The sequence below is a fragment of the Somniosus microcephalus genome, chromosome 4 (genome assembly GCF_052327205.1).
Source record: "Somniosus microcephalus isolate GS21.2 chromosome 4, FLI_Smic_1.0, whole genome shotgun sequence".
Taxonomy (NCBI): Eukaryota; Metazoa; Chordata; class Chondrichthyes; order Squaliformes; family Somniosidae; genus Somniosus; species Somniosus microcephalus.
Genome location: NC_140990.1, coordinates 263,560,037 through 263,587,376, shown reverse-complemented (window position 1 = coordinate 263,587,376; position 27,340 = coordinate 263,560,037). Strand labels below are relative to the sequence as shown.

The following is a 27,340-nucleotide window of genomic DNA, read 5'->3' as shown; positions in this document are numbered from 1 at the left end:
GGTTGCAAGTGTTTCCAGCACCATCAGCATCTAGTGTCACCTCATTGGTGGAACCTCCCTCACTATTGACAGATTGCTTCTGTCATCTCTACTTGACCTGCCATCTATTCCATTATCATGGGTGCCGTTTATTCTGTCTCACCTTGGTCCTCAGGATCGGACCACGATGAACCCCAACACCAGCAGCACGAGCAACACCAACCACCTTCACCTCAACCACCTGATGCTGTACAGGACAGAGGGCATCAGCGCAGGGCTGCACCATGCCGGAGGTAGTACCCCCAACACAGGGTATACAGGCAGGGGAGGAGCTTCCTCAACATGACTGTGCAGCAGAGCCAAAAGAGGCTCAGGCTATCGCGCCAGGTCGTCGCAGACATTTGCACATTGCTGGAGCAAGACCTACAGCCCAGAGGACCTGGTGGACACGCCTTACCAGTGGCTGTCAAACTCACTGGCGCCCTCAACTTCTTCACCTCAGGCTCCTTCCAGGGATCTGCAGCAGACGTTTGCGGCATCTCACAGTCAGCCATCCGCAGCTGGCCATGATGATGAGCTAATTTAAATCATTATTAGGTACTTGTCAGACCCTTAAGCACCTTTTTCACCTGACCATTCAAATTTCCCTGGATGAGCATGGGAATCACGCATCTCTGGAACCACGTCTGTGAAGCGGAGGCGGAAGTGGAGTGGCCATTGATCCAGCTCATTAGTGTACAGCATGGAAAGTACAATAAAAACTCCAACCTCACAGCGGATCACCTTCATAAGGCAGATGCTGTTGCCGACTGCATTGTCAGCACAGATTTAGCTTTCCAGAGGTTGCAAGTGTTTCCAGCAACATCGGCATCTAGTGTCACCTCATTGGTACAACCTATCTCACCATTCAGACAGGTCACCGATGCATCACACAGGTCACCAATGTCCTGTTTGGCAAGTCAGCCAATTATATCAACTTTGCCACTGATGAAGCCAGTGTTACAAAGTGAGCACTTGACTTCGCTACTCTGGCTGGCTTTCCATGAGTGCAGGGCATCATCAACTGCACATGCGTCCATCAGGGCACCTCATCATAACCCAAGAATCTTTGTGAACCGCAAGGGCTTCCACTCCCTCATGTGCAGCTCGTCTGCAACCGTAGGAAGATCATCATGCATGTGGGTACAAAACTCCCTGGCAGCTGTCATGACTCCTTCGTCCTTCACCAGTCCACCCTCCCTCAGCTCTTCGCTCCTCCAGACTTTCTGGCTGGCTGCTTGGAGACAAGGCCTACCCACTGAAGACATGGCTCATGACACCCTTAAGCAGGTCAAGTACTGAGGCTGAGGCGAGATATAATGAAAGCCACATTTCCACCAGATGTGTCATAGAGCAGACAACAGGCATGCTGAAAATGCCCTTCAGATGCCTTGACAGATCTGGAGGAGCCCTTTGGCACCAGCCAGGATCTCCAAAATCGGCGTGGTCTGCTGTGCCCTGCCCAACATAGCGCAGCAGCGAGGATTAGCACTGTATGAGGAGCAAGGCACGGAGCGCACAGCATCTTCGGAGGAGCATCAGCTGGAAGACTAGGAGGTGGAGGAGGAACCTCTGGTTCAGATCCCACCAGCACCTGAGCACATTGCTGCCCGGGAGGCCAGGGATGGGCTCGTCATGGCCAGATTTACTTAACTTTACGCATTACACCCATATGGCTGCCACATGCTGCGCCAGGTTCCCACCACCCCAACACCATAAGGGATCCCTACAATGACCAAGCCATTCCTTTCACACTGACCACCATTGCTGAAGGTAACGTTATGTCTCACCATTCACTCCACTCACTAAACCATTTCCAAAGGTGCACACAAATATGTCTATGACCGGAAAGTGTTGAAAATAAAGATTTTTATCTGTGACATCACAGTAACGGAAACATTACAGAAACATTTAATAAAACACCCAAGTGGCTACCCTTGTGATGCACTATCAACAACACCAAAGACTACAAGTTGAACTTATACGAAGTAGGCTTTTATTGACTAAGAACTGGAGCATGCCTCTGCTAGTGGATCCATCCTAAGAGCTCCCGGGGGAAGGGTGGTGAGTCACCTTTATACCCGGGCTTAGGGGTGGAGCCAGGGGCGGAGACATGCCCGGACCTGTACAGAGTTAACAGTGGTTTACCACATTCACCCCTCGTTTAAAAGAGTCTGGCGGGGTGAAGTGTTTCAAAAGTTCGTATACGAAAGTCTTTCCGGGGGTCTTGTCTGCCGTAATGATCTTCGTGGTGCCGGTTGCGGCGGTTCTTTGCCCGCGGCCACTTCTCGCGTGGGACGGAGCACTGGCATGTCGTCCTCTCGGGGTAGGGATGGCACCGGCATGTCGTCAGTTCGTGGTAGACACCCCGGTGGTGCGTCGTGGGTAGTGGTGGTGGGTGGAGGTAGTGGATGGTGATCGATGGTGTTTCGGGTGGTACCTGAGGGTGCGAGGTCTCGAATTGAGACTGTGTCCTCCCGCCCGTCAGGATACGCCACGTAGGCGTACTGTGGGTTGGCGTGGAGGAGGTGAACCTTTTCGACCAGGGGGTCCGTCTTATGGCTCCTCACGTGTTTCCTGAGCAGGATGGGTCCCGGAGACGTCAGCCATGGCGGTAGTGATGTCCCCGAGGTGGATTTCCTGGGGAAGACGAACATCTTCTCGTGAGGGGTGGCGTTTGTGGCAGTACAGAGCAGTGATCGTATGGAGTGGAGCGCATCGGGGAGGACATCTTGCCAGCGGGAGATTGGGAGGCCCTTGGATTTTAGGGCGAGCATGGCGGTCTTCCACACCGTTGCGTTCTCCCTCTCTACCTGTCCGTTACCCCGGGGGTTGTAGCTGGTAGTCCTGCTCGTGGCTATGCCCTTCTCGAGCAGGTACTGGCGCAGCTCGTCGCTCATGAACGACGAGCCCCTGTCGCTGTGGATGTAATTGGGGAAGCCAAATATGGCGAACAGGTCGTTGAGGCACCTGATGACTGTGGCGCTGGTCATGTCCGGGCAGGGGATGGCGAAGGGGAAACGGGAGTACTCGTCAATAATACTGAGGAAGTACGTGTTGCGGTCAGAGGAGGGAAGGGGCCCCTTGAAATCGACGCTGATACGTTCGAAGGGGCGGGTGGCTTTAATCAGGTGTGCCCTGTCTGGCCTATAAAAATGCGGTTTGCATTCGGCGCAGACCTGGCAGTTCCTGGTCATGGTCCTGACCTCCTCGATGGAGTAAGGCAGGTTGCGAGCTTTAATAAAATGGAAGAACCTGGTGACCCCCGGGTGGCAGAGATCATTGTGGAGGGTCCGTAGCCTATCGACTTGTGCATTGGCACATGTCCCACGGGATAGGGCGTCTGGGGGCTCATTAAGTTTCCCGGGCCGGTATAAGATATCGTAGTTGTAGGTGGATAACTCGATCCTCCACCGCAATATCTTATCATTTTTGATTTTCCCCCTTTGTCTGTTGTTAAACATAAATGCTACTGACCGTTGGTCAGTGAGCAGGGTGAAACGTTTACCGGCCAGGTAATGCCTCCAGTGCCGTACAGCCTCCACTATCGCCTGGGCCTCCTTCTCGACTGAGGAGTGTCGAATTTCGGGGCCCTGGAGGGTCCATGAAAAGAAGGCCACGGGTCTCCCCGCCTGGTTAAGGGTTGCGGCTAGGGCGAAGTCGGATGCATCGCTCTCCACTTGGAAAGGGATGGACTCATCCACTGCGTGCATTGTGGCCTTCGCAATGTCCTCTTTTATGAGGGTGAAGGCCGCACGGGCCTCTGCCGTCAGGGGGAAGGAGGTTGACTTGATGAGGGGCCAGGCTTTGTCCGCATAGTTGGGCACCCACTGGACGTAGTAAGAGAAGAACCCTAGGCATCTCTTCAGGGCTTTTAGGCAGTGGGGGAGGGGTAGTTCCAGGAGGGGGCGCATTCGGTCGGGGCCGGTGACTCCGTTTTCCACCACGCAGCCAAGAATAGCGAGGCGCGTGGTGCGGAACATACATTTTTCTCTGTTGTATGTCAGATTCAGCCGTTGGGCCGTACGGAGGAATTTTTCTAGGTTGGCGTCGTGGTCATGCCGGTCATGGCCGCAGATGGTGACGTTGTCTAGATAGGGTAAGGTGGCCTGCAGCGCGTTCTGGTCAACCATCCGGTCCATCTCCCTTTGGAAGACCGAGACCCCGTTGGTGACGCCGAAGGAGACTCGGAGGAAGTGGTAGAGGCAACCGTCAGCCTCGAAGGCCGTGTACTGGCGGTCCTCAGGCCTGATGGGGAGCTGGTGGTATGCCGACTTCAGATCAATCGTCGAGAATACCCGGTATTGTGCTATCTGGTTGACCATGTCAGATATGCGGGGAAGTGGGTATGCGTCTAATTGCGTGTATCGATTGATCGTCTGGCTGTAATCAATAACCAGGCACTGTTTTTCGCCGGTCTTCACTACCACCACTTGGGCTCGCCATGGGCTGGTGCTGCCCTCGATAATCCCTTCCCTCAGGAGTCTTTCTACTTCTGATTTAATAAAGCTCCTATCCCCGGCACTGTACCGCCTGCTTTTAGTAGCAATTGGCTTGCAGTCTTTGGCGAGGTTAGCGAACAACGGGGGGGGGGTTTGACCTTCAGGGTGGACAGGCTGCATACTTTGCGCGGCGCCGTGTTTAAATTCTGCCGGCTGCAGACTGTAAGTGGGGGCAGGGGCCCGCCATATGCCATCGTGACGCTCTCCAGATGGCACTGGAAGTCTAATCCTAGCAGTACGGGAGCGCAGAGCTGTGGCAGGACGAGGAATTTAAAATCTCTGTACTCCACGCCGTTCACTGTCAGAGTCGCTACACAGTAGCCGCCGACATCCGCCTTATGGGACTTTGAGGCCATAAAGACCTGGTGGCGTGTGGGCATAACCGATGGGGAGTAGCGTCGCACCATGTCGGGGTGGATGAAGCTCTCCGTGCTTCTGCAGTTGAAAAGGCAATTTGTGGCATGGCCATTTACCTTTACGTTCATCATGGACCTGGCTAGTTGATGGGGCCTAGATTGGTCCAGGGTGATGGAGGCCATCGTCGAGGTCGGTGGGTCGCTGTAGTATTCGCCCGCGCCGGGGGCCTGGTCCCGAAATGGTGTCCAAGATGGCGGCTCCCCCGCAGCTGGTGGTGCCCAAAATGGCAGCCCGCACGGCTCACACGTGGTTGGTGGGGTCCAAAATGGCGGCCTGCACGGTTCACACGCGGCGCTGCTGGAATTGGGGGTCGATTTCGCCCTGCACACTCTCGCGTAGTGGCCTTTCTTGCCGCATTTGGAGCGGGTCGCGTCCTTTGCTGGGCATTGCTGTCTGGGGTGCTTGGCCTGGCCGCAGAAGTAGCATTTCTGGCCTCTGGTCATTGCAGCTGTAGTTGGGCTGCTGGCGGCTTGTGGCCTTACCGGGTCCCAAGATGGCTGCTCCCGTGACATCCACGTGGCCATCCGGTCAGGGGGGTAGGCGTCCATGTTCTGGAGGGCCACGTCTAACGAGTTAGCGAGGGCCACCGTCTTCTGCAGGTCGAGCCCCCTCTGTTCCAGCAGCCTCTGCCGTGTATAGTTGGACCTGATGCCGGCTACGTAGGCGTCTCGGATCAGGTCTTCCGTGCATTCCTTGGCCGTCACCGCTTTGCAATTACAGGCCCGGCCGAGGACTCTCAGTGCCAGTAAATATTCGGCGCCCGATTCCCCGGGGCGCTGTTTTCGGGTAGCCAGGAGGTGTCTGGCGTAGACCTCGTTAACAGGCCTCACGTATTGTTCCTTTAGCGTCGCGATGGCGGCCGCGTAAGTTGTGGCGTCTCGGATGATCGAGTAGACTCGGTGGCTCACCCGTGAGTTCAAGACAAGCCGTTTCGTGTCATCTGTAGTGACGGTAGTGCTGGAGGCCTCCAGGAAGGCTTTGAAACAGCTCAGCCAGTGTTCAAAGTTATTGGCTGCATCTGCTGCTTGAGGATCCAGGTCTAAACATTCCGGCTTCAAGATTTGCTCCATGTCGAAAATTTAGTCAATAAAATTGATGCACTATCAACAACACCAAAGACTACGAGTTGAACTTATACGAAGTAGGCTTTTATTGACTAAGAACTGGAGCATGCCTCTGCTAGTGGATCCATCCTAAGAGCTCCCGGGGGAAGGGTGGTGAGTCACCTTTATACCCGGGCTTAGGGGTGGAGCCAGGGGCGGAGACATGCCCGGACCTGTACAGAGTTAACAGTGGTTTACCACACAGACACGTACAGAGTTAGCAGTGGTTTACCACACCTTGTAAATCTACTTGTGTAAGAGAAAGATGAACCACATGCTTCTAGGAGGTGCTACCCCTGTGGCTTCAGCAGAGGTAGAGGCAGCCATGCTCACTTCCCTGCTGCAACTGCACAGACCCTTTTGGCGGATGTCCTCTGGGTTTTGGAGCCTGTGATGGCCCCACCAAAGACGGTTCCTCCTGTGACTGTGCAGGGGCAGACTCGGCCATCGTGATCCGAGGAGGCATCTGGGGCTCTGACTGAGGGGGTAGCAACAGGGGAGAAGTGCAAGCGCTTTGAGAGGAGCCCCCACTTGCATGTCCCCTCTCACCATCATCCCTCTCATGGGCCAACTGCACTTCCCTGCTAGCAAGGAGGTGGCGAGCACCTTGCTGCAAATCAGTGGGGCCACGAGGACCAACATCTACATTGACATCCCTCCTAGAGAGGACGCCTATGAGATTCTGCCATCTATTCTCCATAGAGACCATCTGCTCCTGTGAGTGCCACATTAGCTGCTCCATGCAGGTGGCCATCTTATGCATGGAAGGGTCTACAGTGGCCATTGCCTGCAACACGGTGGTGCTCATGTTGGAGATGGACTCCTCCATTCTCTGCACATTTGCTGACAATGCGGTCGCAAAACCTGTCAGAGTCCCCTGCACTTCTTACTGCACCTCCAGGAATGTCCGCTTTCTGGATGGCCCCCGAGGCTGAGCGTCTGCATGTGGCTAAGCAGAGCTGGGAGTGTCCTGCGCCCTCTGGCAAGGACTCTCCACTGCTGTCCCTGTCTCCACCATCTGCTCTTGCTCACTTGTGAGTTGAGAGACACCAGGTGACAACACTACTCTATCTCGCGTGTGACCCAACGGAGGTGTGCGTATTTGCGCTAGTACTGGCTGCATTTATGTCTGGTGACAATGCACCCTCAGAGGCTGGAGGCTCCTCTAAGGAGTCGTCTTCCTCCCGTAAGTGCGGGGGGGGGGGGGGTGGGGGGAAGCGGTGGCTCTTGATGAACCTGCGGGAGAGTAGTTACATATGTCATATGAAGAATGGGTAATGATACGATTATGCACATGATGAACATTCACTGGCTGCTGACACCAGTCCCCATATGAGTGACTGATGTATGCCATGTAGCTGTATGAGATGTCATTGTCTCACCAGGTTGCTTAGATGTCCCCCTCTCTCCTTCTCCCACCTCCAGCTGCTCAGTGACTCCACAGCCAATGATGGAGTGCCAACTCCGGTTCTCTCCCTGACATTCTTATTGTGGGCTCGCTTTTCCTGTAAAGGGGGGAAAGACAAGAAGGTTGAGTGAGAGTGATGGAATGTGTAAAGAATGAATGGGTTACATCTGTAGAGGGTGACTACGATGGAGTGGGGTGGCAATGCCAAGTGGCCTCCTTGTGTGTTGTTAGTTGGTATGATTGCATTCGGATGAGGGTGAGTGTAAGGGGTGGTTAGTCAGATGGGGATATGATAATAGAGAGAGAGAGAGAGAGAGAGAGAGGGATGGGTGGATGTGCAAGGTAATTTGGTGTGAGTAAGGATGTGCAGGAGCAGGGTTGGGAAGGCAGAGTGATGGGGATGTGATGAGAGGCACAGCAGGATGAAGTTGAGTGTAGCTTTGCACTCCCCTTTCCTGATCCAACGAGATCATTGAAACGTTTGTCGCACTGCACCCAGGTCCTCCTGAACACATCCCTGCTGTTGATCTCCGCTGCTATTTGCAGCCAAGCTCATTTTGTCTACTGGGGATGTCTCTTCCGCCCATTTAAAGGGAAGAGGACCTCCCTGCTGCGCTCACTCCCTCCACAAGCATATGGAGGGAGTCATCGGAGAACCTGGGTGCAGCGCTCTGGCTCAGTGCAGTCATGTTTGGCACTCTTTGTAGCAGTCCAATTGTGCAGTGTGCACACTCCTAGATGAACCTTCAAATGCATTGTGGCCATGGCTCCTTTAAATATTCCAGCTGAAAACGCGGCATCATCCGATCCGCACCATTTAATAGGGCCGGGTAACGTGCAGTGCAGCCTTAATAGGCCCCATTAATCTCAAGAGCCCTCATTAACAGGAAGTTGATCTCAGGAGTGGTATGGTATGAAGAACGGGGTTACGACCTGTCACGGCGACCGCCCACACCTGACCCGCCCAGGTACAGAAAATTCCGGCCTTTGGTGGGATATGATTTCAGGGGTAGCAATTGCGTGTCGCTCCTGGTACCTCACCTAAATATCCATTCTTCACATCCAGTTGAGTGTTAGCAGGTTATTAAACTGTGGAGGGCATCACAGCCAAGCTCAATTCTGTCCTCACTTCACTTCCATCCGTGCACATTTCCAGCAGAGGTCACTGGATAGCAATCAAGGCCAGGAACCCGTGTCAATTTTCCCCTCTCTAATCCAGGGTGCTGAGACCAATCTTAGCACGATACCCCTAGCGTCACCCTGGCCGAGATCAGCTATGCCAGCACGGATGGAGGGTCGCATCTGATGCTTTCTTGGTCTGTATGGATCACCTATTCGCTGTGTAAACTATCAAGGCAGTAACCACATGTTTTTCATATGAATACAATTTCATCTTGGTGTCCTTGGTAATCGAGATACGTTATGTACGCCTGTGGCCCTGAAATATAAACACAGATCTTCCAAATTCCTGTACTGGGAGTAGACTGTAGCAGTTTCATTCTGGATACCAGTACTAATGAGATTTTAGTTTCAGAAACTGAACACTTTGGCATTGTCAAGTCAGGAAGAGTGCATCTTGAAAAATAATGTCAACCTATGTGCCATGTTCTCATAATAATAAAGCCCTTTCTAGATCACAATTAATACTAGCATTTTTGGACTATGTCCAAACATACAGAAAGGTCAACATTGCTCATTTCATTTAGAAAACATGCTGTTAAAGATGCAATTTCTCAAGGCCATTTATATTCTGGTCACAGAAAAAAAGAGAAAATCCTCCTTTTACCCATTTTAATGTTCTTAGAAATGTAGTATTTTTTCACAAAATTGTACTTGGAATACAAAAAGCAAGCTCTTAAATACCGTATTAACAGTACAGCAAATTCCACCAGTAATATTTTATTTATATATATGGGTTCAAAAATGTATATTTTAACTTGTATTCAATAAAAAGGTAAGTTACCTACATGGTAGGGTCGTCATTTTTTGAACAATGTGCATCCTCCACACACTAAGCATTTGACGGGCTCTGGGGAACCATGTACTGAGCACACACGAAATGTCATCCCGATGTTACAGATCGGCAAGTGGTTTCCATCTTATAAAACCCCCCAGGATCTGTGCCAGTGCTAAACTGCAACTAACAGCTCACCATCAACCTCCCAAAAACAATACTTCTGCCAAGCTTGTGGGGTTGGTGGCTTGCAAAACATTCAAGGAACGGAAGGTCCCACCTGGTAAGAAGTCTACCTTTCTTCTTCATTCCACATCCTCCACACACCATAGAAACATGCCAGAACAGTACAAAATTAGGAGGGGGGAGGGGCCTGCAGAACATGGCAGCCATAACACCAGATGTCAGAAATAATCTGCCAATGGCCTTGTCGTATACTGCAGTTAAATCCAGACAGTAGTATTTGGTAATTAAATGGGTGCCGGGCAGTATTTCACTGCTTCTAAGAAAACCTTGAATACAAACTGGATCATGATAGGTTTTCAACTAAACTTTTAAATAAAGGCTGGTAACGTAATTATTTTTATGCAGAAAGCTCATCATTGAGAGAGAGAGAAAAGACGAGCAAAGAGAGACAGGAGATAGAGAGAGACTGTCCCACTATTTACATTTAATCATTGTTTGGTAAGGTTAGTTTGTACAGCTGCTGTAGGTGAGTGAAATTCTAAGTATCTGCTGTTGAGTGCCAAACACTCACTTAATGTGAGACCACTTTTTTTTTACATAACATTTTGTTGTTCTCAGTTATCCCAAAAATGTGTTCAGCCCCCTATTTCAGTTGAATTACCTTTTGTAGAGTAATTTATGGAAGAGTCATAGAGTTATACAGCACAGAAAGAGGCCCTTCGGCCCATCGTGTCCGCACCGGCCATCAAGCCCTGTCTATTTTAATCCCATTTTCCAGCACTTGGTCCATAGCCTTGTATGCCATGGCGTTTCAAGTGCTCATCTAAATGCTTCTAAAGTATTCAGGATTGACGGGAAGACTGGGCATTTATAAAGGAGACTGGCTACAAGTCTTCTGCTTCCCACCCACTTTCCAAATGATGTAAAAATTGCACATTTTATGAATCTGGCCAGTTGAAATTAAAAAATACAATGGTATTAAAGTAGTCATATGATGACTTGCTGTTCCAGAAAGGCAGAGACATCCATGGGTCCAAAAATCCATGAGTTGCAATGACGACAGTTGTGCCAGGTTCATGCCCGCTAGAGCCCTTGGTCACTGTCCGCCGCCCCCCCCCCCCCAACCCCCGTCCATGGTCACGGTCTCCTAGGCACCGTATATTAGCGGGCTAATTTCCTGGATTTTTTTTTTTAAATGCTGGGGGCTTCCTGGGTGGGGGGGGGTGGGGTGTGGGAGATCAAGGGCACATCCCTGGACAGAGGTCTTGCCCTATACAAGGCAAAAGGGAAACTGGGGATTTCCACTAGTCTCTTGCCAGACTTACAGTGGAAGACCAACGGAATCCTCGAGGAACATTGGCCCCTGGATATTTATTTATGCAGCGGTGATATTTATCTAAGAGAACAACATTTTTACAGAAACTAATCACAAAAACCTGAAGAAATGTTTGCAGAGTTCTATTGAAAAATTACAAACCAATTGCTGCCAGATCTTTGCCTTTCCTCCACTCCCACTGCTGACAGACCCCAGGATGCATTAGTAAGCAAAACATCGCATTCCATCCCCCAGTTCGGACATACCCCAGGTTCCCTTTTTATAGTGGCACCAAACTGCAGGACAATTCACTCCCATGCTGCCAAACTTCAGGGGGGGAAAAATTCGGTTGCTTTGCGCCTCCCGTGAGCAAAGTTTAGCGGGAGGTTAGCGGCGGCGGTAACAGTTAGCGCCCCGCAACACTGTGCCGCCGGCAATGAAGTAATCGCCGTGCATAGCGCCCCGCTCGCGCCCTGGCCGCAATCTTCGGTAGCGCCCCCTGGCTTACCGCCGGACACTATGTCCGACGGGGTCAGGGGGGCCTACCTGCGGCCGGGGTGGCGCTAATTAAAGGAGGTGCCGGGTAGCCATTTTTGTTGCTGGCCGCCTACCAGCACCTACCCCCATTGCCTTCCCCGGCCTCCTCTGCAGCCTCCCCCCGTGGAGTACCGGCTGCGTTCGTGAGTCCGGCACTTCTCGAGTGCTGGGCTCTTTTGCCGGCACTCCGATCCCTGGTGGCCCAGCTGGGCCCCGGGTCGCACTGCGCAAGGCCCCTCCCCTTTAAGAAGGGGAGGAAGGCCTGCAGTACCACGGTGCGACATGCCCGCTTCCTTCTTGGGGCACTACCGATGAATTTTGGCTGTGGGGGTGTGCTAATATTTTCAGGACACTAAAAGTAGCGCCCCGGCGAAGTTAGCGCCCCAAAGGGGGCGCGACTCAATTTTTCCCCCCTGGGCTCCCATCCATCCCAGTGCTGCCAAAGCTCAAGATCATACAGGTTCCTAGTGCTGCTAACCTCCATGACCCTCCCCTTCTTGGTCACACTAAACACTAGAGGGATTGAATTTCTGCAAGGGTTCTCCCAATTGTTCACTCTAATTTCAGTGGAGGATGTGCGGAAGCCCCGGAGAAACGGCGTAAAGGCTGTTTGCACAATTTCTCTGAGGTTTCTGCAGTCTTGTGCCGAAGTTCCAGCGGATGATCGGGGGAACCCCTGTGGCAAGGTTCAAATACGGTACAGAATAAACATTATAGGAATAAATATACATCATATATAGAAAGAAAATAAAGACCAAAGATTAATCAAAAGCACATTGCAGTTTTCAAAGCAAATGAAATTGTGGAATTCACTCCGCAAAACACTGATAAAAATCTATTAAAGCCTTGTAATAAAACATAATTTAACTTGTTTCATTATAAATCAGTGTCCCTGATAATACACTGTGCACTACATGGCATAATACCCCTATTGTTACAATGTGTTTCCTTTGATTCAATGTGAGCAATATCATGGGATATCGGCCAGTACAGCTCTCATAAATACTATCGCAGCTGGAGATCAACTCAAGAATTGTAAAGGGGGGAGGGTGACAAGTCAAAAAACAGCAAGCTGATTGCAAATGAGAGATCAAAAATCCAACTAAAGTGTTATAAAGTATTCTGAAAGGATAGATTAAGACAAAAAGGTGAAGAAAGAACCGAACTGTTCTGAAGAGGTGATTTTTTTAAAATTTCAAATAGTATAGCTGAAGCTATTTGGCTTTAGGTGGATCAAGCTATTGGCCCTAAATTGATCATTAGCACCTGTAACAGGCCTCAAGGGCAAGGGACCCATTCGGAGGAGGCACCCTGGGCACAAATTACAAGGGCAACTGAATTAAGAATTTTACCGAAATGGATGCAATGCCACAATGCAAACATTGAACACTGCCCTTCTGATGAAGCTGGGATTTGAAGCCTTGCCTCCATAATAGAATGGATGCATAACGCATCACTTTAATTGCCTCAGTCTAAAGTGGATTTTAGTTTCCCAAATATTCAATGGTCTAATGGTGAACCATTGGTAATGAGGGCAGGATAGCCGAAAGCGTTTGTTTCCCTAGGCAACATATTAATGAGGAAACTAGGGGTAATCCGGTACTAGGTTTAGTTTTTAGTAATGGCCATGATGTGGTATCAGACCTCAATGTGGGGAACACCTGGGTAACAATGACCATAATATTCAACTTGATCAGACAAACCAAAGCTTCTGAAAATATAATACCAGTATTAGATTTCAAGAGGGCTACACTTGCAAAGATGATGTGAACCAGATTGATTAGGTGGTCCTACTAGGCTGAGAAATTAGCAACATGGAAGAAAAATGGAATGCCTTCAAAACCATTCTTATGAAAAGAGAAGCCATGTATGTCCCTAGAGCTAACCGACCACCCGGCAGAACAAAGCCAAATTGGCTAAAAGGTCATGTTCATAGACAAATCAGATTTAAGCACAAATTTTTTTTTAAACCAGGAGAACAGGGATAGGTACCTATCTTAGTTAATGGCAACTAAAGCTATCAGAGCAGCCAAAGAACATTAGAGAAGATGACCACGGATAGCCATGGTAGTAATAGCAAGGTCTTTTTCAGCTGTTAGAGGAGTCAGAGGGCCATTAAAGGACTGTATAGAGCCAGTGAAGGATTCCTCAGGGCAGACTTAGGTGGGCTCCCAGGATGTAACAAAAGTTTTATATGGCAGTCTTCACTACCGAAGGTGATGCTGGGTTAGCAATACTACTTCATATGGTTGATGCTATAATTGAAAGCACCAAAGTAGATGTAGATATCATCTTGGCTAGAAAAAGTGATCACAAAATGATCAGGCTGATGGCATTCACCCAAGGGTGCTGTGCTCTGTGAGCCACATGCTCATATATTTAACAACTCGCTGAGATCTAGGATTGTTCCCATGGACTGAAGAGCAGTCAACATGGTGCCAATATATTAAAAGGTCAGTAAGTCACAACTGAGAAATTACAGGCCCATTAGCTTGACTTCAGTTATAGGCAAATTGCTGGAAGAGATCAGTAGATACCCTGTAGGACCACCTTGGCAGGAAACAGGTTATTGGAGAAGCTCAACCCAACTTCTGCAAAAGGTCATTCCTCACCAACCTGGTTAAATGTGTTTGAAGCAGTTGCTGGATTGGTGGATGTAGGAAGCCCAGTTGAAATTGTGCATCCTGATTTTCAAAAAGCTTCCGACAAGATGCCACACAATGGGAGGAATTTTAACTTTAACTACCACCACGGTCCCAACCCATTCGTTTTTTAAAGTGTTAAAAATGTGAATCCCGACCTGAACCTGCCTCCAACCCATCCACTTCTGGTTTTAACGGAGGCGGGATGGGGATGGGCAGCCAACCCGCTGCCAGGAGGCGGGTGGTCTATTTAAATATTATAATGTGGCTGGAAATCTTTCTTCAACCTCTATTTTGTGTTTAACTGTAGCTCGTCGGGTTTTATACACCTCGTAAAACCCAGCAGCTGCAGCAAGGTGATGGCTGCTGCATCCAGGAGGCATGTGCCTTTACACCTATTGCCTGAATTCAGGGTCCCTGCCTGACCCACCCCCACGATCAGAGACCCCCTCCCACAAGGCCTCTGACCCCCCCAACCCCAGGCCTCCGATCCCCCCCCCCGCCCCCCGCAACCCAGGCTGCCAATCTTCCCCCGCTCAGGTTGCCTCCGGCCTTCCCCGTGCTCTTCCTGGCCCCCGATCTTCTGCAGACCCACGTCCCCCCGGGTTTCCCAACTGCCTCGGAGCCCGCTCCCCAACCCGCCTTCACCATTAAAATCCAGCCCAATATGTTACTTTATAAGATTGAGTCCTGTGGGCTTAGTGGGCAGGTTTTGCTATAATGAATTGTTTGCATTCTCAGACAGAAGGATGTTTTTACTGAAGATGGTTCTTTATGGTTGCCAGTTACATTTAAGGGTCAGTGTTATGACCATTTTTATCAATGATCTAGATGAAGACATTGAGGGAACTGTTCACAAATTCACGGAAGATATAGGGCCAGAAATTGGTGAACGGGGCTTGCAGCCCCGTTTCTGCACTTACCCCGCGCTACTGCCGATCAGCTCCAGGGACGCCTGGAATTGGTGTTTCCAGAAGAAGAATCCCGGGCAGCGTATGACGTCACGCCGCCCAGGAGTGCAGCCAGCGCGAAGCCAGGAGCGTGCAGTGCAAGTGAGACACGCCCCTTGAGGTCTCAGTTTCACTGGACACGCCCCCAATGTTTCTGTCAAGCTGCTAAGCATTTTTACATGCAAAGCAGCAGTTTAAATAGGTTTTTGGAAGTTTTTTGAAGATTTTGGTAACTTTTATAAACTTTTTAAAATGTTTACATTATTTTGAGTAATCTGAAGTAGTTTTAAACAGAATTAAAGCAATTTAAAGACTTTTAAAAGCCCTAAAAGAATTTTTTTAATTCCATTTATTTATTTAGCAATGTCGTCGTCATACGTGTCTTCACACTGTTCCCTTTGGGGAACTGTATGAAGTGGTGGAAGGATTTATGGCCATGATTAACGCTCATTCCGTGACCGTAACCATCTTTGAACCAGGCATTAGGGCGGTTAGTCCTATGGCGGGAGGGTTTTACGGGCTCCCACAAGCTATACAAGGAGGGGGGGCCACCCACACCCACGGACACAAATATCCCACTGGATGTCAACCCAGAATTTAGAGCCGGAGCTCCGACTCCACTTGCCGGGACTGTCTGGAGCGGGGTTCGAAACCCTACCCTGATCTGGCCCAGCGGCGGGGATCCTACCGCTATGACAAAGGCCCAATCCGATTAGCAACGTGAAATGGCAGCATAGGGCTCCAGTCACGGGGAGGGAAAAGGCACAGGAAACATATGGGCGTCACCTTTTGTGCGGAGTGGGCCTTTTGCGTAGCAGTAAGCATCCCCGCCGCTGGGCCAGAAGGAGTAGGGTTTTGAACCCCACTCCAGACAGTCCCGGCAAGTGGAGTCGGAGTTCCAACTTTAAATTCTGGGTGGACATCCAGCGGGATACTTGCGTCCGTGGGTGTTGGTGGCCCTCCCCCCCTCAGATGGGTTGTGGGAGCCCGTAAAACCCTCCCGCCATAGGACTAACCACCCTAATGGCTGGTTCAAAGATGGTTACGGTCACGGAATGAGCGTTAATCACGGCCATAAATCCTTCCACCACTTCATACAGTTCCCCAAAGGGAACAGTGTGAGGATACGTACGATGATGACCTCTTGCGCAATGCACCTCCTTGGACCCTCAGTCGCAGATGCGAGGGGGCAAGTCGTGCAATTGTTAAATTTTTCATTTTATTGACATGTAAAATGTTGGCCCAGTAATTCCCTTCCAACTGCGCGAGTACGGTCGGTGTACTTACGCATCTGGCCGGATGAAATGCCGGTTTTCAGCATGCACAGTGCTTTTGGGGAAAACCGGCATTTCCTGTCCTCTGAACGAAGGGGTTCAGAGGCAGAACGCGTGCGACTGCACAGGCAGCGCGTGCGCAGTATAATTCGCCGCTTTCATTACTGCTTTCAGTGAGGTCAAGTCCTTACAACTTACACATGAAAAAAGCATGGGTACAGTTGCTCCAGAGGCTGCGGAGGAAGATATTTCTTATCGTGGAGCTTCTGAAAGTATGTATGTCTGTATATATTCCTTTGCGTGTTATGTATATATTCCTTTACTTATGTGTATGAATGTATTATTTAATTATGACTTTCAGAGAAAGTAACTTATTGGAAAATCATAATTAAAAACATACATTCATACACATTAGTAAAGGAATATAAAACATACATACATATACGTAAAGGAATATATGTGGACATACATACATAACTCATTCTCACATTCCATTCACACAGCCACAATTGCTCCTTCTACCTACCGTTCTGAAAACCCTTTTTAAAAAAAAAAAAAAAATTTAACTTTAAATCTTACTTAAAATTTCTTAAAATAACTTCCCTCCCTTTCCCAAACAAAAATATTGCATTTCAGAAGCTCCACGATAAAATGTTTCTTCCTCCGCAGCCAATGAACCACTTTACACTTGCTTTTTTCAAGTGTAACTTCTGAGGACTTACCCTCACGGATTTCATGAATGAAATCTACGAAGTTCACTGCGCAAGCGCTGCCTGTGCAGTCGCACGCACTCGAGGTCTGGAAATGCCGGCGTTCCCCGCATGCGCTGTTCATGCTGAACGCCGGCATTTCCAACGGCCAGATGCGTGAGTACCCCGAGCGCACTCACGCCTTTGGCCGCGAATTTCTGGCCCATAAAGATAATGTGGGGACGTTAGGACCATGGATTAGAAAAATAGATTATAGGCAGATATGGATGTGATTTTTATTATAACGTTTTATTATGTTAAAGGCGCTATATAAATATATAAGTTGTTGTTGATGGGGGACTGGGCCCATATTTGGCAGATATTTAATATAGATAAGTGTAGTCTTATGCACATAAGTAGGGTCAACAAAAAACATGTGTACACGATGCAGTACATCAATCTCTGAAGGCCCACAACGAGCGCTGCCTGGCTATTGCAAAGGCAAATAGAGTGTAAGGATGTATTACCAGGATGATTAAATAAAAAACAAAAAACACTATAATGTCTTTGTATAAGGCCTTGGTTAGGCCTCATTTAGAATACTGTATCCAGTTTTGGTCCACTCACATAATACAGAGACCCTGGAAACTGCACAGAAAAGGACCACTAGATGGATACCTACTTTAAAGGCCCTTAGTTACCACGATAGGCTTACCATGAAGCATAAACTTCAAGGAGATTGGATCTAGGTCTTTAAAATAATGAAAAGATTGGATGCAGTCTATTTGGATAGTCTATTTGGGGTGAATTTGCACTATCTGGTGGCCGACTGGCAGAGCATGTTGGTCGGCAGGAAGCCCAGGTCATATTAACATATATGCGACAGGCTGTGGGCGCTGAACAAGCGTCCCGATGCAGCTATCCAGCTCTGGGCCGGCACAATATCGGGCAGCCCAGAGGTTGACCTGACCAGGATAAAAGATAGGTCTGGAGAGATTTCAGATCACAGAAGGGGGAGAGCCTGGAGTGGCATTGGCCCACATTGTTCTGGTGATGCCAGAAAGACAGCAAAGTTAATGGGGCAATTTGACCTGAAGTGGGGAAAGGTACTACTTAATGTTATAATGGTGGCATCCTCGTCACAGAAATGCTAATTGAAAATAGGAACGTATACTGGAGACTAGACAAGGGAATTTGCTGGAGGAAGAGCTGGCACTTAGCCAGCACAGTAAATAAACTCGGTAGGACGTTCCTCTCAAGTTACAACATATTTCCAGCATAACTCCATCAGGCAGGAGTGGAAAATTATACAGGGGCACCTTTTTTCTTTTTATCTGTTCTCAGGATGGGGGAAATTTTGGAAAAGCTATATTTTTATTGCCTACCCTAGTTGCCCTGAGGAGGTGATGGGCCTTTTCTTTGAACCGCTGCAGTTCTTGCTTTTATGATTGTGTTCTGTAACAACTGTATATAACCGAATGGCTTACAGCTGGAATTAAGGTTTTTACAATAAGCCGGCAGCTTTGATGGTAATTTTTCCTGGTGCTAGACCCTAAATTACCAGATCTATTAAATTCAGTTTCACAATTTTCCATGGTGGAATTTGAAGTCATGTTTCAGGCGCTTAACAGCTTCCTAAGCACACGCTCATTACGGGCCAGGAGTGTGCCACCCACTATATTGCCCAAACATGCACCTTTGCTGTGGCTCATCACTTAAGTATTATTGTACCACCAAATTAATATTCGTTGTCTAATTTAAACATATTTCCAGGATGCCTTGTCAATCATACATTATTATATCTGTACAAAGCGGAGGAAATGGCTCCATGCACCATTAATGTTTCGCTGTCCTTTCTTTTCAAAAGTGAAAAAGTGCTCCTTCTGGCATCACCAGAACAATGTAGAAGCTTAAAAGGAGTCATTTCTTTCTGGTCAAGAAACTGGAAAACAATAAAAGGTGGAAAACTAAGGACTTGCTCTAAGATTTTATTTAAACATTTTTTCACCATATAGTGGTACTTTTATGCCACTCACAGGTGGCAGGATGAAGACTGCCACAGTGCCAAGGCTGGTGCACATCCTAAAAATGAATAAAATCTTTGTTAATACTACTACATTTCCTCTATTGTTCTTCCTACAGTTCAAATACATGTCTTACAATATTTTCCTTCTCTCTGCATCTTCACTGTACTGTATTAAAATCAAGACTCATCGCATTTGTGTCACCTAGTCATTAGTTTTCAAATTTACCTCATCTCTTTTCAACATTGCTGGTGTCCTTACTATTGGATTTGCTCCAGGAAAAATAGAAGGAATAAGATGGAAGTTTGTTTGCCACAAAATAGCTTTGCACCATAAGGACATAAGAATTAGGAGCAGGAGTAGGCCATACGGCCCCTCAAGCCTGCTCCACCATTCAATAAGATCATGGCTGATCTTCGACCTCAACTCCACTTTCCCGCCCGATCTCCATATCCCTTTAGTGTGCAAAAATCTATCGATCTCAATCTTGACTATAATTAACGACTGAGCATCCACAGCCCTCTGGGGTAGAGAACTGTGGTAGTAATGCAATTTAGCATTGAACAACATAAAATCTAAATCACTGTAAATAAAAGAAAATTGCACAACTAGGGATTTATTTTATGCTGTTCACCAATTTTGCAAAAAAATAGGTGCAAGTATAAAGCAGTGGACCCCACTTTGCAGTTGTATCCATTTTTTCACCAAAAATTAGCAAATGGAAGAAAATATACTCTCTAGCCTTTTTTACTTATTATACAGTGATCAATTTCCAGACTCTTAGCCACCACGGCACTTTAGAGAGTAATGTGACAATTAAGCCCATACAATGACAGCAACCCGGGAATGCTACATATTGATTAAAAGCAACTTAACATACCACTGATACTTGGTAAAGAGACCCAATCAGAAATTAATTGAAATTATGCAAGTTTACCACCTCAAATGGAGCAGAAATGGAGTGTCTGACCTACACTAATGAATGGGACAAAGTGCTAAGATAACCATATTTTTAGTGGCCAAGTTGTTTATTCCCATCAATCAATTTTTAGCAAAATTGAGATGTCTTTATTGGTGCAAAATTTGCTCAGCCATCGCATCATCAGACAGGTACAAGATAGCATGGAACAATAGAGCACATAAAGTCAAGATAGTTGCTACTATCTCACAAGTGCTGTAAATATATCAGTCACCTGTAGATGTAGATGGTTACAACAGCAATGGTTTACATCCAAGGAACTAGTGGGCCAATGTCCTTGTTTCTGCAGATGAACTGTTCTTCATTGATTCCAACTTGGAGGGCTGTGATGTGGCACAGAACACTGAATCTTCAGGCAAAGAGAATGAAACGCCAGAACCACCAGAGATTTGCCATCCAAAGACGACATCCCTCATTGTGCTTATGGGAAAACTCTTACCCAAGAAGCTCATTTTAACACATCTATCTTCAGAGACATTATGGCTGACCTTAACCTGCATACCCGATGAGAACGGGGCATGTGGGATGTTTAAATCAAAGCATCGTCCTCCCCTCTGGGTTGGCACTGCACTCACACCCACCGCCAGCTTAACTGGCATGTTTCGGGCAGTGTGTGAGGCCCTCACCACAGGCAAATGAGGGCGTCATAAATATTGTAATCAACCACCACCTAGACCGAAGGGTGTGTTGATGCGGGGTGGGGGGGGGGGGGGGGGGAGGTGGAGGACACAAGCACAGTCACAAGATTGGTAAATGAAAACCAGCAGTTAGCTGTGTTTTATTTTTAGAAAACGGGAAAAAAAAGGTTCACGTCTGGCAAAATCCAAAAAACACATGACGTTCAAAAAGAAAAATGAAGAACAAAACCATCACCCACCCCGGGTAGTTAGGAAGGCAGTCCTTAAATCAGTTTTCTCCAAAAAACTATAAGCCAGGGTTACTTTACCACTGGATCTTTCTCAGCCGGTCCAGGGATCATATCAGGCTCTCAGAACTAAACAATATTCCACCCGGGTTCAATAGTAGACCTCTCTGTGGCAGCTGCAAGCTGGTTTTCAACAGCAGTCTTGGCTTTCTCCTCAGGTACTGGTACTGGCACTGGCACTGGCCCTGAAGGGATGCACTAGTTTGCCTTTTGAACTCCTGAGCTAATGGTAGATTTGCCTTAGGTGTGTTGGAGGTGGGTGTGGCCTTCACCTGAATTGGAGTGAGAGGGGTACTTTGTCTCCATCTGGTGGCCACATACCGTCCATCCACCACAAACCGCCCCCATAGCTCACAATATGCTAAGAAATCGGACTCCTAAGATGTACTCCGACACAATTTTAACACGTAGCATCATGGCCCACCACCGGTAGTGGGCTCACCAGACAAAGCTGGCGACAGATAAGAGTACGCCCAGAAGAGTGGCATTAAGGCAAGATTTAAAAAAAATTTATGGTTTCCTTGTGGGCCAGAAGGAGCAAGAGTTTGAATCAGCTACTGCCACATAAAAAGCTTGCCCAGAGTGTTTGGCTTGTAGCATACCTTGCTGAGAGCATACAATCTAGCAAAGCAATGAATGCGTGGGTTGGAAGGAAAAATAGACGCCATGCGTACTCCATGAATTATGTTTAAATAGCTAAAGATGAAGCTAAAAGAAATCTAGGAGGCTTAAGTCCTGATTTTAACCTATCCCACCTGGCGAAAGCGGAGCGGCTGGGGGGGTCGAATGCCCGGTTTACACCCCGCCCGATTTTACTTTCCATTGGCTTCATGTGCCGCACATGCTCTGCCCATCGATACTTGCGTTGAGTAGCCTAACCAACAGTTCTTAAAAGGACTGCTACAGGCTACTCAGAAATAGGCAAGTTAAACATACATACATTTATATCTAAAATCAACCCCCATAAAGGCTGACCCTCCGGAGCCCTGCCCCAGGACTGCACCCCCCCCCCCATAGCTATACCTTTTGCGTATTTGTAGAAGGTATAAAGGAAAGCTTACCCGATTCGACTTGTAGTCTGCTATCTGAGAAAGACCTAAAATTGTCGCCAGGGTACTACCCCCAAGAAAAAATGTTCCTCCAGCAATCTTTCGAAGTGCCATCTTTTTTTCTGTAATACAAAATTAGAATCCTTTTGCAAACATGCAAATTTCACAGAACTGCAACTGTGATACATGGATAGAGAAATCATGAGACATACAATATGTCGGTATTGAAAATTCTTACAGCACAGCATTAGGCTACAAGTTACTGACCTTTCATACATATGAAATAAACCAAGTAATGGAAAGTTACTGCTGAACATCCTTGTACATATGCAGCTAGTAGCTGGGGTCTATAAGTCAATGCCTTGTATCATAAGAAATAGCTATCTCAAGAGTAAAGAATATACAACAGCTAGTAGTTTTTTTTTCCTTTTGCATATTACAGTACATTCATATGCATGCGTTATCATGCTGCCCTCTTGTATGAGACACATACTAAGTTCCATCCAATTACTAACCATTCACCTAAAAGGACATGTTATTTTCAAACAAATACAAATGCAAACAGCAAGATCCTGTATTCTGGAGGACATTTAAGACCACTGACATATTCGGCTGTACTATATGAAGTTTTCAAAGGTCACTCATACAAAGATTAATGTATATTTGCACAATTTGATTGACTTGTGATATTTGTAAAGTTGCACTTTATGGACTAGTACATTATATATGTTTAATGCACTTTTATATTATCTTAAAAACAACCTGAGTAACCATAGATGCTTGGAGAATAATAGGATTAAAAATGTCATTACATGCAGGATTCATGAGCATTTACTTAGCTAGCTGCAAAATACAGAACAACTGTAATAAGGATATAGCAAGTACTATTAAACAGAATATACCCAACTGTAAAAACACTGTACCTGCTTCTCATTTTAACATCTTAAACTCCATTCACCACAAATTAAATTCCTAGAGTTCTGGAGGAATACCTCGGCTGCTGCTGAAACAATCTTCAATGTGAACGCAACTTTGGAAATTACTGAAGGTTAACCAAAGCACATCTATTTTTACACAATATTAATTAAATTGAATGTGGTAAATCTAGCATCACAATAGCCCAAACCTACATTTTGAAGCTAATTTGAGGATAATAGGGGGCTTACAGAGCTTTAAATTACTGAAGGAAGGATTTGTGCAATATATTGGTGGGGGGGGGCGGTGGAAAGCACAAGGGTAGAAACATAGAAAAAAATAAATGAAAATAATTTTTCTTTCAGATCTGAGCAGTATGATTGAATATTAATGATAAATTCATGTGTGCTCTACAGCAGGGAATTGAAAATAGTCCTGTTAATTGATGGTCCCAGCATGTAGTCTCCCCTTCAGATTGCCTGACTCATCCTCAATTCCTCGGTAGAATGCAGGCAGTACATTAATTGCTTGAACAGCATCCCTATAGTTAGGTCAGTGAAGAACGCAAAATTAGGTGCAGGGTAATAGATTATTCTGGTAGACAGAAAGTGGGAGAGAGGAAATGTAACATGTTGTTAGATATTACAGGTATAACTGGTATCACGTTTATCAATGGTGCAGAAACACCATTGCAATCCTTAAAAGGGTTAAGTTCACCAGCACCCTATTGGGTAAAAAAAACCTAGATTTTATACAAACTCTAAAATACAGAATACCTATCAAGCAAAGCAGCAAGTTTGGCTTTTGATCTGGGTATTTGTTTGAAAATAACATGTCCTTTTAGGCGAATGGTTAGTAATTGGATGGAACTTAGTAAATCTTCACTCTTACCACCGGGCGTACAATGGCTGGCAGTCAATTGACACCCCGCCCACTGAAGTCATGGAAATGAAAATCGGGCAGGTTGTAAAGGTGAAAATTCATCCACTGACTTTATTATAGACTGTTTGAAAAGAAACCAAGGGCAGTGATTTAAAACGCAACACTGAATTAATATGGTTCTAGGTTATATTATAATATATATCGTTTAAACTTTCTTTTTTTATATTTTAAAGGCTATTTAAATCATTTATGTATCTAGTTGAAAAAGAGACAGTCGTTCCTATGAAGACCTAAATTATTGTTATCCACAAATTCTACTCCCTTGTCTACTGACCACTCTCTCAAGCTGAGCCAAACCACCCGTAATCTTGCCATCCTCTTCAACCCCAAGTTGAACTTTAAATCCTCCATCCTATCCATCAGCAAGACCATTAACTTCTTTAACTTCCACCTCTGCTCTGCTGCCCACCACGGACTTTCTCTGTTCCTCCGTTACTGAAATTCTTATTCGTGTCTTTCTCACCTTCAGATTCAACTTCTCCTTACCGACCTCCCATCTTTCACTCTTCATAAATTCCAACATGTCCAAAACTCTACGCCACATATCCTGTTCTGCACTAAGTTAATCTCACCCATCACCACCGCCCTCACTGGCCTACACTGCTTCCTGGTCCTCCAATGCATAACATTTAAAATCCCTGTCATCTATAAATCTCTCGATGGCCTTGCCTCACCCTAACTTTACAATTTCCCCCAACCCTATGTCACATTCTGAATACTCTGTTCCTCTAACTCCAGCCTTGTATGTATCACCTGCTCCCTTTGCCTCAGCATTGGTGGCAGAATATACAACCGCCGCAGTCCTAGTCTTTGGAACTCCCTACCTAGTGCTATATAAATGTGAGCTTTTGTTGGTTATTATGTTTGTACTAGACACACTGTTATCTATACAGTTCAATGTTATGTTGTTAATTACCATGGTTATGCTACAGTCATGGATTTCTACAACTCCCAGAACAGGTAGAAGGACAAATATATCAACTAGTTGTCATTTTAATTTCAGTAGTGATTTCGTCTAACCTGATGTTAAGACAGGTTGCAGGTGGTATTGATAACATTCTGAAAGGCTTGAAAAGCACCATTTTAAACATTATTAATTTTAATCTGCTGATAAGACTCAATATATACCCAATATAGACCACATCTGGAGTACTGTGTACAGTTCTGCACACCGCACCTTAGAAAGGAGATATGGGCCTTGGAAGGAGTACGGCGCAGATTCACCAGAATGTTACCAGGGCTCCAAGGGTTCGATTATGAGGAGAGATTACATAAACTAGGCTTGTATTCCCTGGAATATAGAAGAAAGGGGTCATTTGATTGAGGATTTTGAAAGGAATTGATAGAGAGAAACTTTCTCTGCTGGTGGGAGAATCTAAGACATGGGGACATAACCTTAAGATCAGAGCCAGGCCATTCAGGAGAGAAGTTAGGAAACACTTAATCATGCAAAGGGTGGTAGAAGTGTGGAACTTTCTCCTACGAAAAATGTAGTAGATGATAGCTCAATTAATAATTTTAACTCAGAGATCGATAGATTTTTGTTAGCCAAGTGTATTAAGGGGTATGGAGCCAAGGCGGGTGGATGGAGTTAGGATACAGATCAGTCATGATCTCACTGAATGGTGGAGCAGGCTCACAGGGTTGAATAGCCTACTCCTGTTCCTATGCTCCTAACCCACCCACACAGAAAAAATCTCTCTAAATAATATACCACTTAATAATATTTCTGCTTTAACTCCTGTATATACATTATTAATAGGTAAATTCTAGTTAAGGTCCCTGTTGAAAGTAATTAATCACGTGATTTTAAGAGACCCTTTCCATTTAGTGACTAATCTCCTCACTTTATTCATTTAGATGGAATATCTTCAGAGTACATTACATAATAATTAACCAAATTCAAGGTATAGTACATGTGTTCTATGGAGATGTTTCTGGTATATTTTTAACTAGGTGAAATATAACTAGAGTGCTCAGCCTTTGATATGATTAATATTGTCTTATCCCAAGTAAGGAAGGACTGAACAACTCAGAAGCACCACAAGCATGAGCAATTTATATATAACCCATACATATGGGATAAATAGAAATTCCCAACCTCAGCATTCTGTTTACATCATTTTATGGGTGACTGTATAAATGTTGTAAAACTTATACATTTTAAAATGAAAAAGATAGTGTGGATGGAGTACTACTAATGTCATACTAATAGTTAGCCACTGCCCAAGCATTGTTAAAACTGTTTGAAAACACGAACACACAGTGAATCGAGCTTATCAATGATAATAGTCTTTGAAATTATACATGAATATTTTAATCTGCCTAGTGATTGAGATCGCATGGGAATGCTGTAATTAAAGAAATTTGTGTGCATAATTGGTTGTTTATTGTTCTGAACCTGAAATTTTATGCAAATAAGCAACAGACGCTACTCATTGGCAAGTTTTTGAATTTAACCCACAACTGAAAGGGCTCAATTTACTCACAAGTGGTACAAGTGCAGGTGAACGGTGTACGATCTCACTCACCAGTGGGAATAAAATTCTGAATTTGCAGTTTACTGTAACATTAGACTCAGCAGGAATAAAATTCCAGGTGCCCAATATTTCGGAGAAAGCACCAGGCTAGGTTTGCCAGTGACCACTAGCTCTGACCCTGCATACTCCAGCAAGTCACCTCGTTATACTACACCATTAGGGGTGCGCCTTGGGCACTCACCAGTCAGGAATCCCGGCAATAGTGCAAGCCTCTCCCTTCCCTGTGCCCCACCCACCAGTATGTTCACTTTACTGTAATTTAACATTCATTAATACTCCATTTGATAGGTCAGGTCAAATTCCAGATGACACATTTTGCAACACCATCACATGTAGTCTCAATGTATCTTAGTGTTTCCACACCACACAATTGAAAACTGAACTCCATTTTTTACTGCAACATTGATCTCACAGTTTTTATCATTCCAAAGACATTCCTTCGATGTTGTTTAGGCAACAATTCACTAAATAAATTGGTTTATACTTTAATTTGTTCGCAAAACCTTAAATTACTTGCTATGTTCTTCTGCTATTACCACTTTGTTACATAATATTACTATAGCATGCTGCCATATGACTCAATAGTACAGAAATTGTATCCATTAATGAATACCCAAATATGCCACATCTCTGCTTTAAAGAAAGGTATTAGCTGTTGTGTGCCACTGAAAACTACTCAAAGATTGGGTCTGTTCGGTTCCCATAGCGAATTTTACTGGCTACTACCGTTACAATTTGTGATGTTTGCCCTTGTACTTTTCAACATTCAAAATGTAAAGAACATCAATTACGTACAGAGTTAGATTATAGAAAGTATATTTATATAAAAAAGCATATACACAATCGCCTTGCAGTAGAACGACTAACAATCCATACGTAATGAGGCATGTTGACTTTTTATTCAGCTTATATGAATATCAAGTGGTTCAGATAATGAATGGGGTAGAGTTTCCATTTTGGGTGCAATCGGG

At 46.1% G+C, this 27,340-nt stretch overlaps 1 protein-coding gene across 3 annotated transcripts in view; it reads right to left on the bottom strand.

Moving 5' to 3' along the window:
- gpd2 (glycerol-3-phosphate dehydrogenase 2 (mitochondrial)) overlaps positions 1-27,340 on the bottom strand; it is a 188,449-nt gene that overhangs the window by 92,065 nt on the left and 69,044 nt on the right. For all 3 annotated transcript variants that reach the window (XM_085986321.1, XM_085986319.1, XM_085986320.1), the window contains exon 2: positions 21,985-22,094. In XM_085986321.1, coding sequence (XP_085842447.1) covers positions 21,985-22,094 — 110 coding nt within the window. The remainder of the gene's footprint in view (positions 1-21,984; positions 22,095-27,340) is intronic.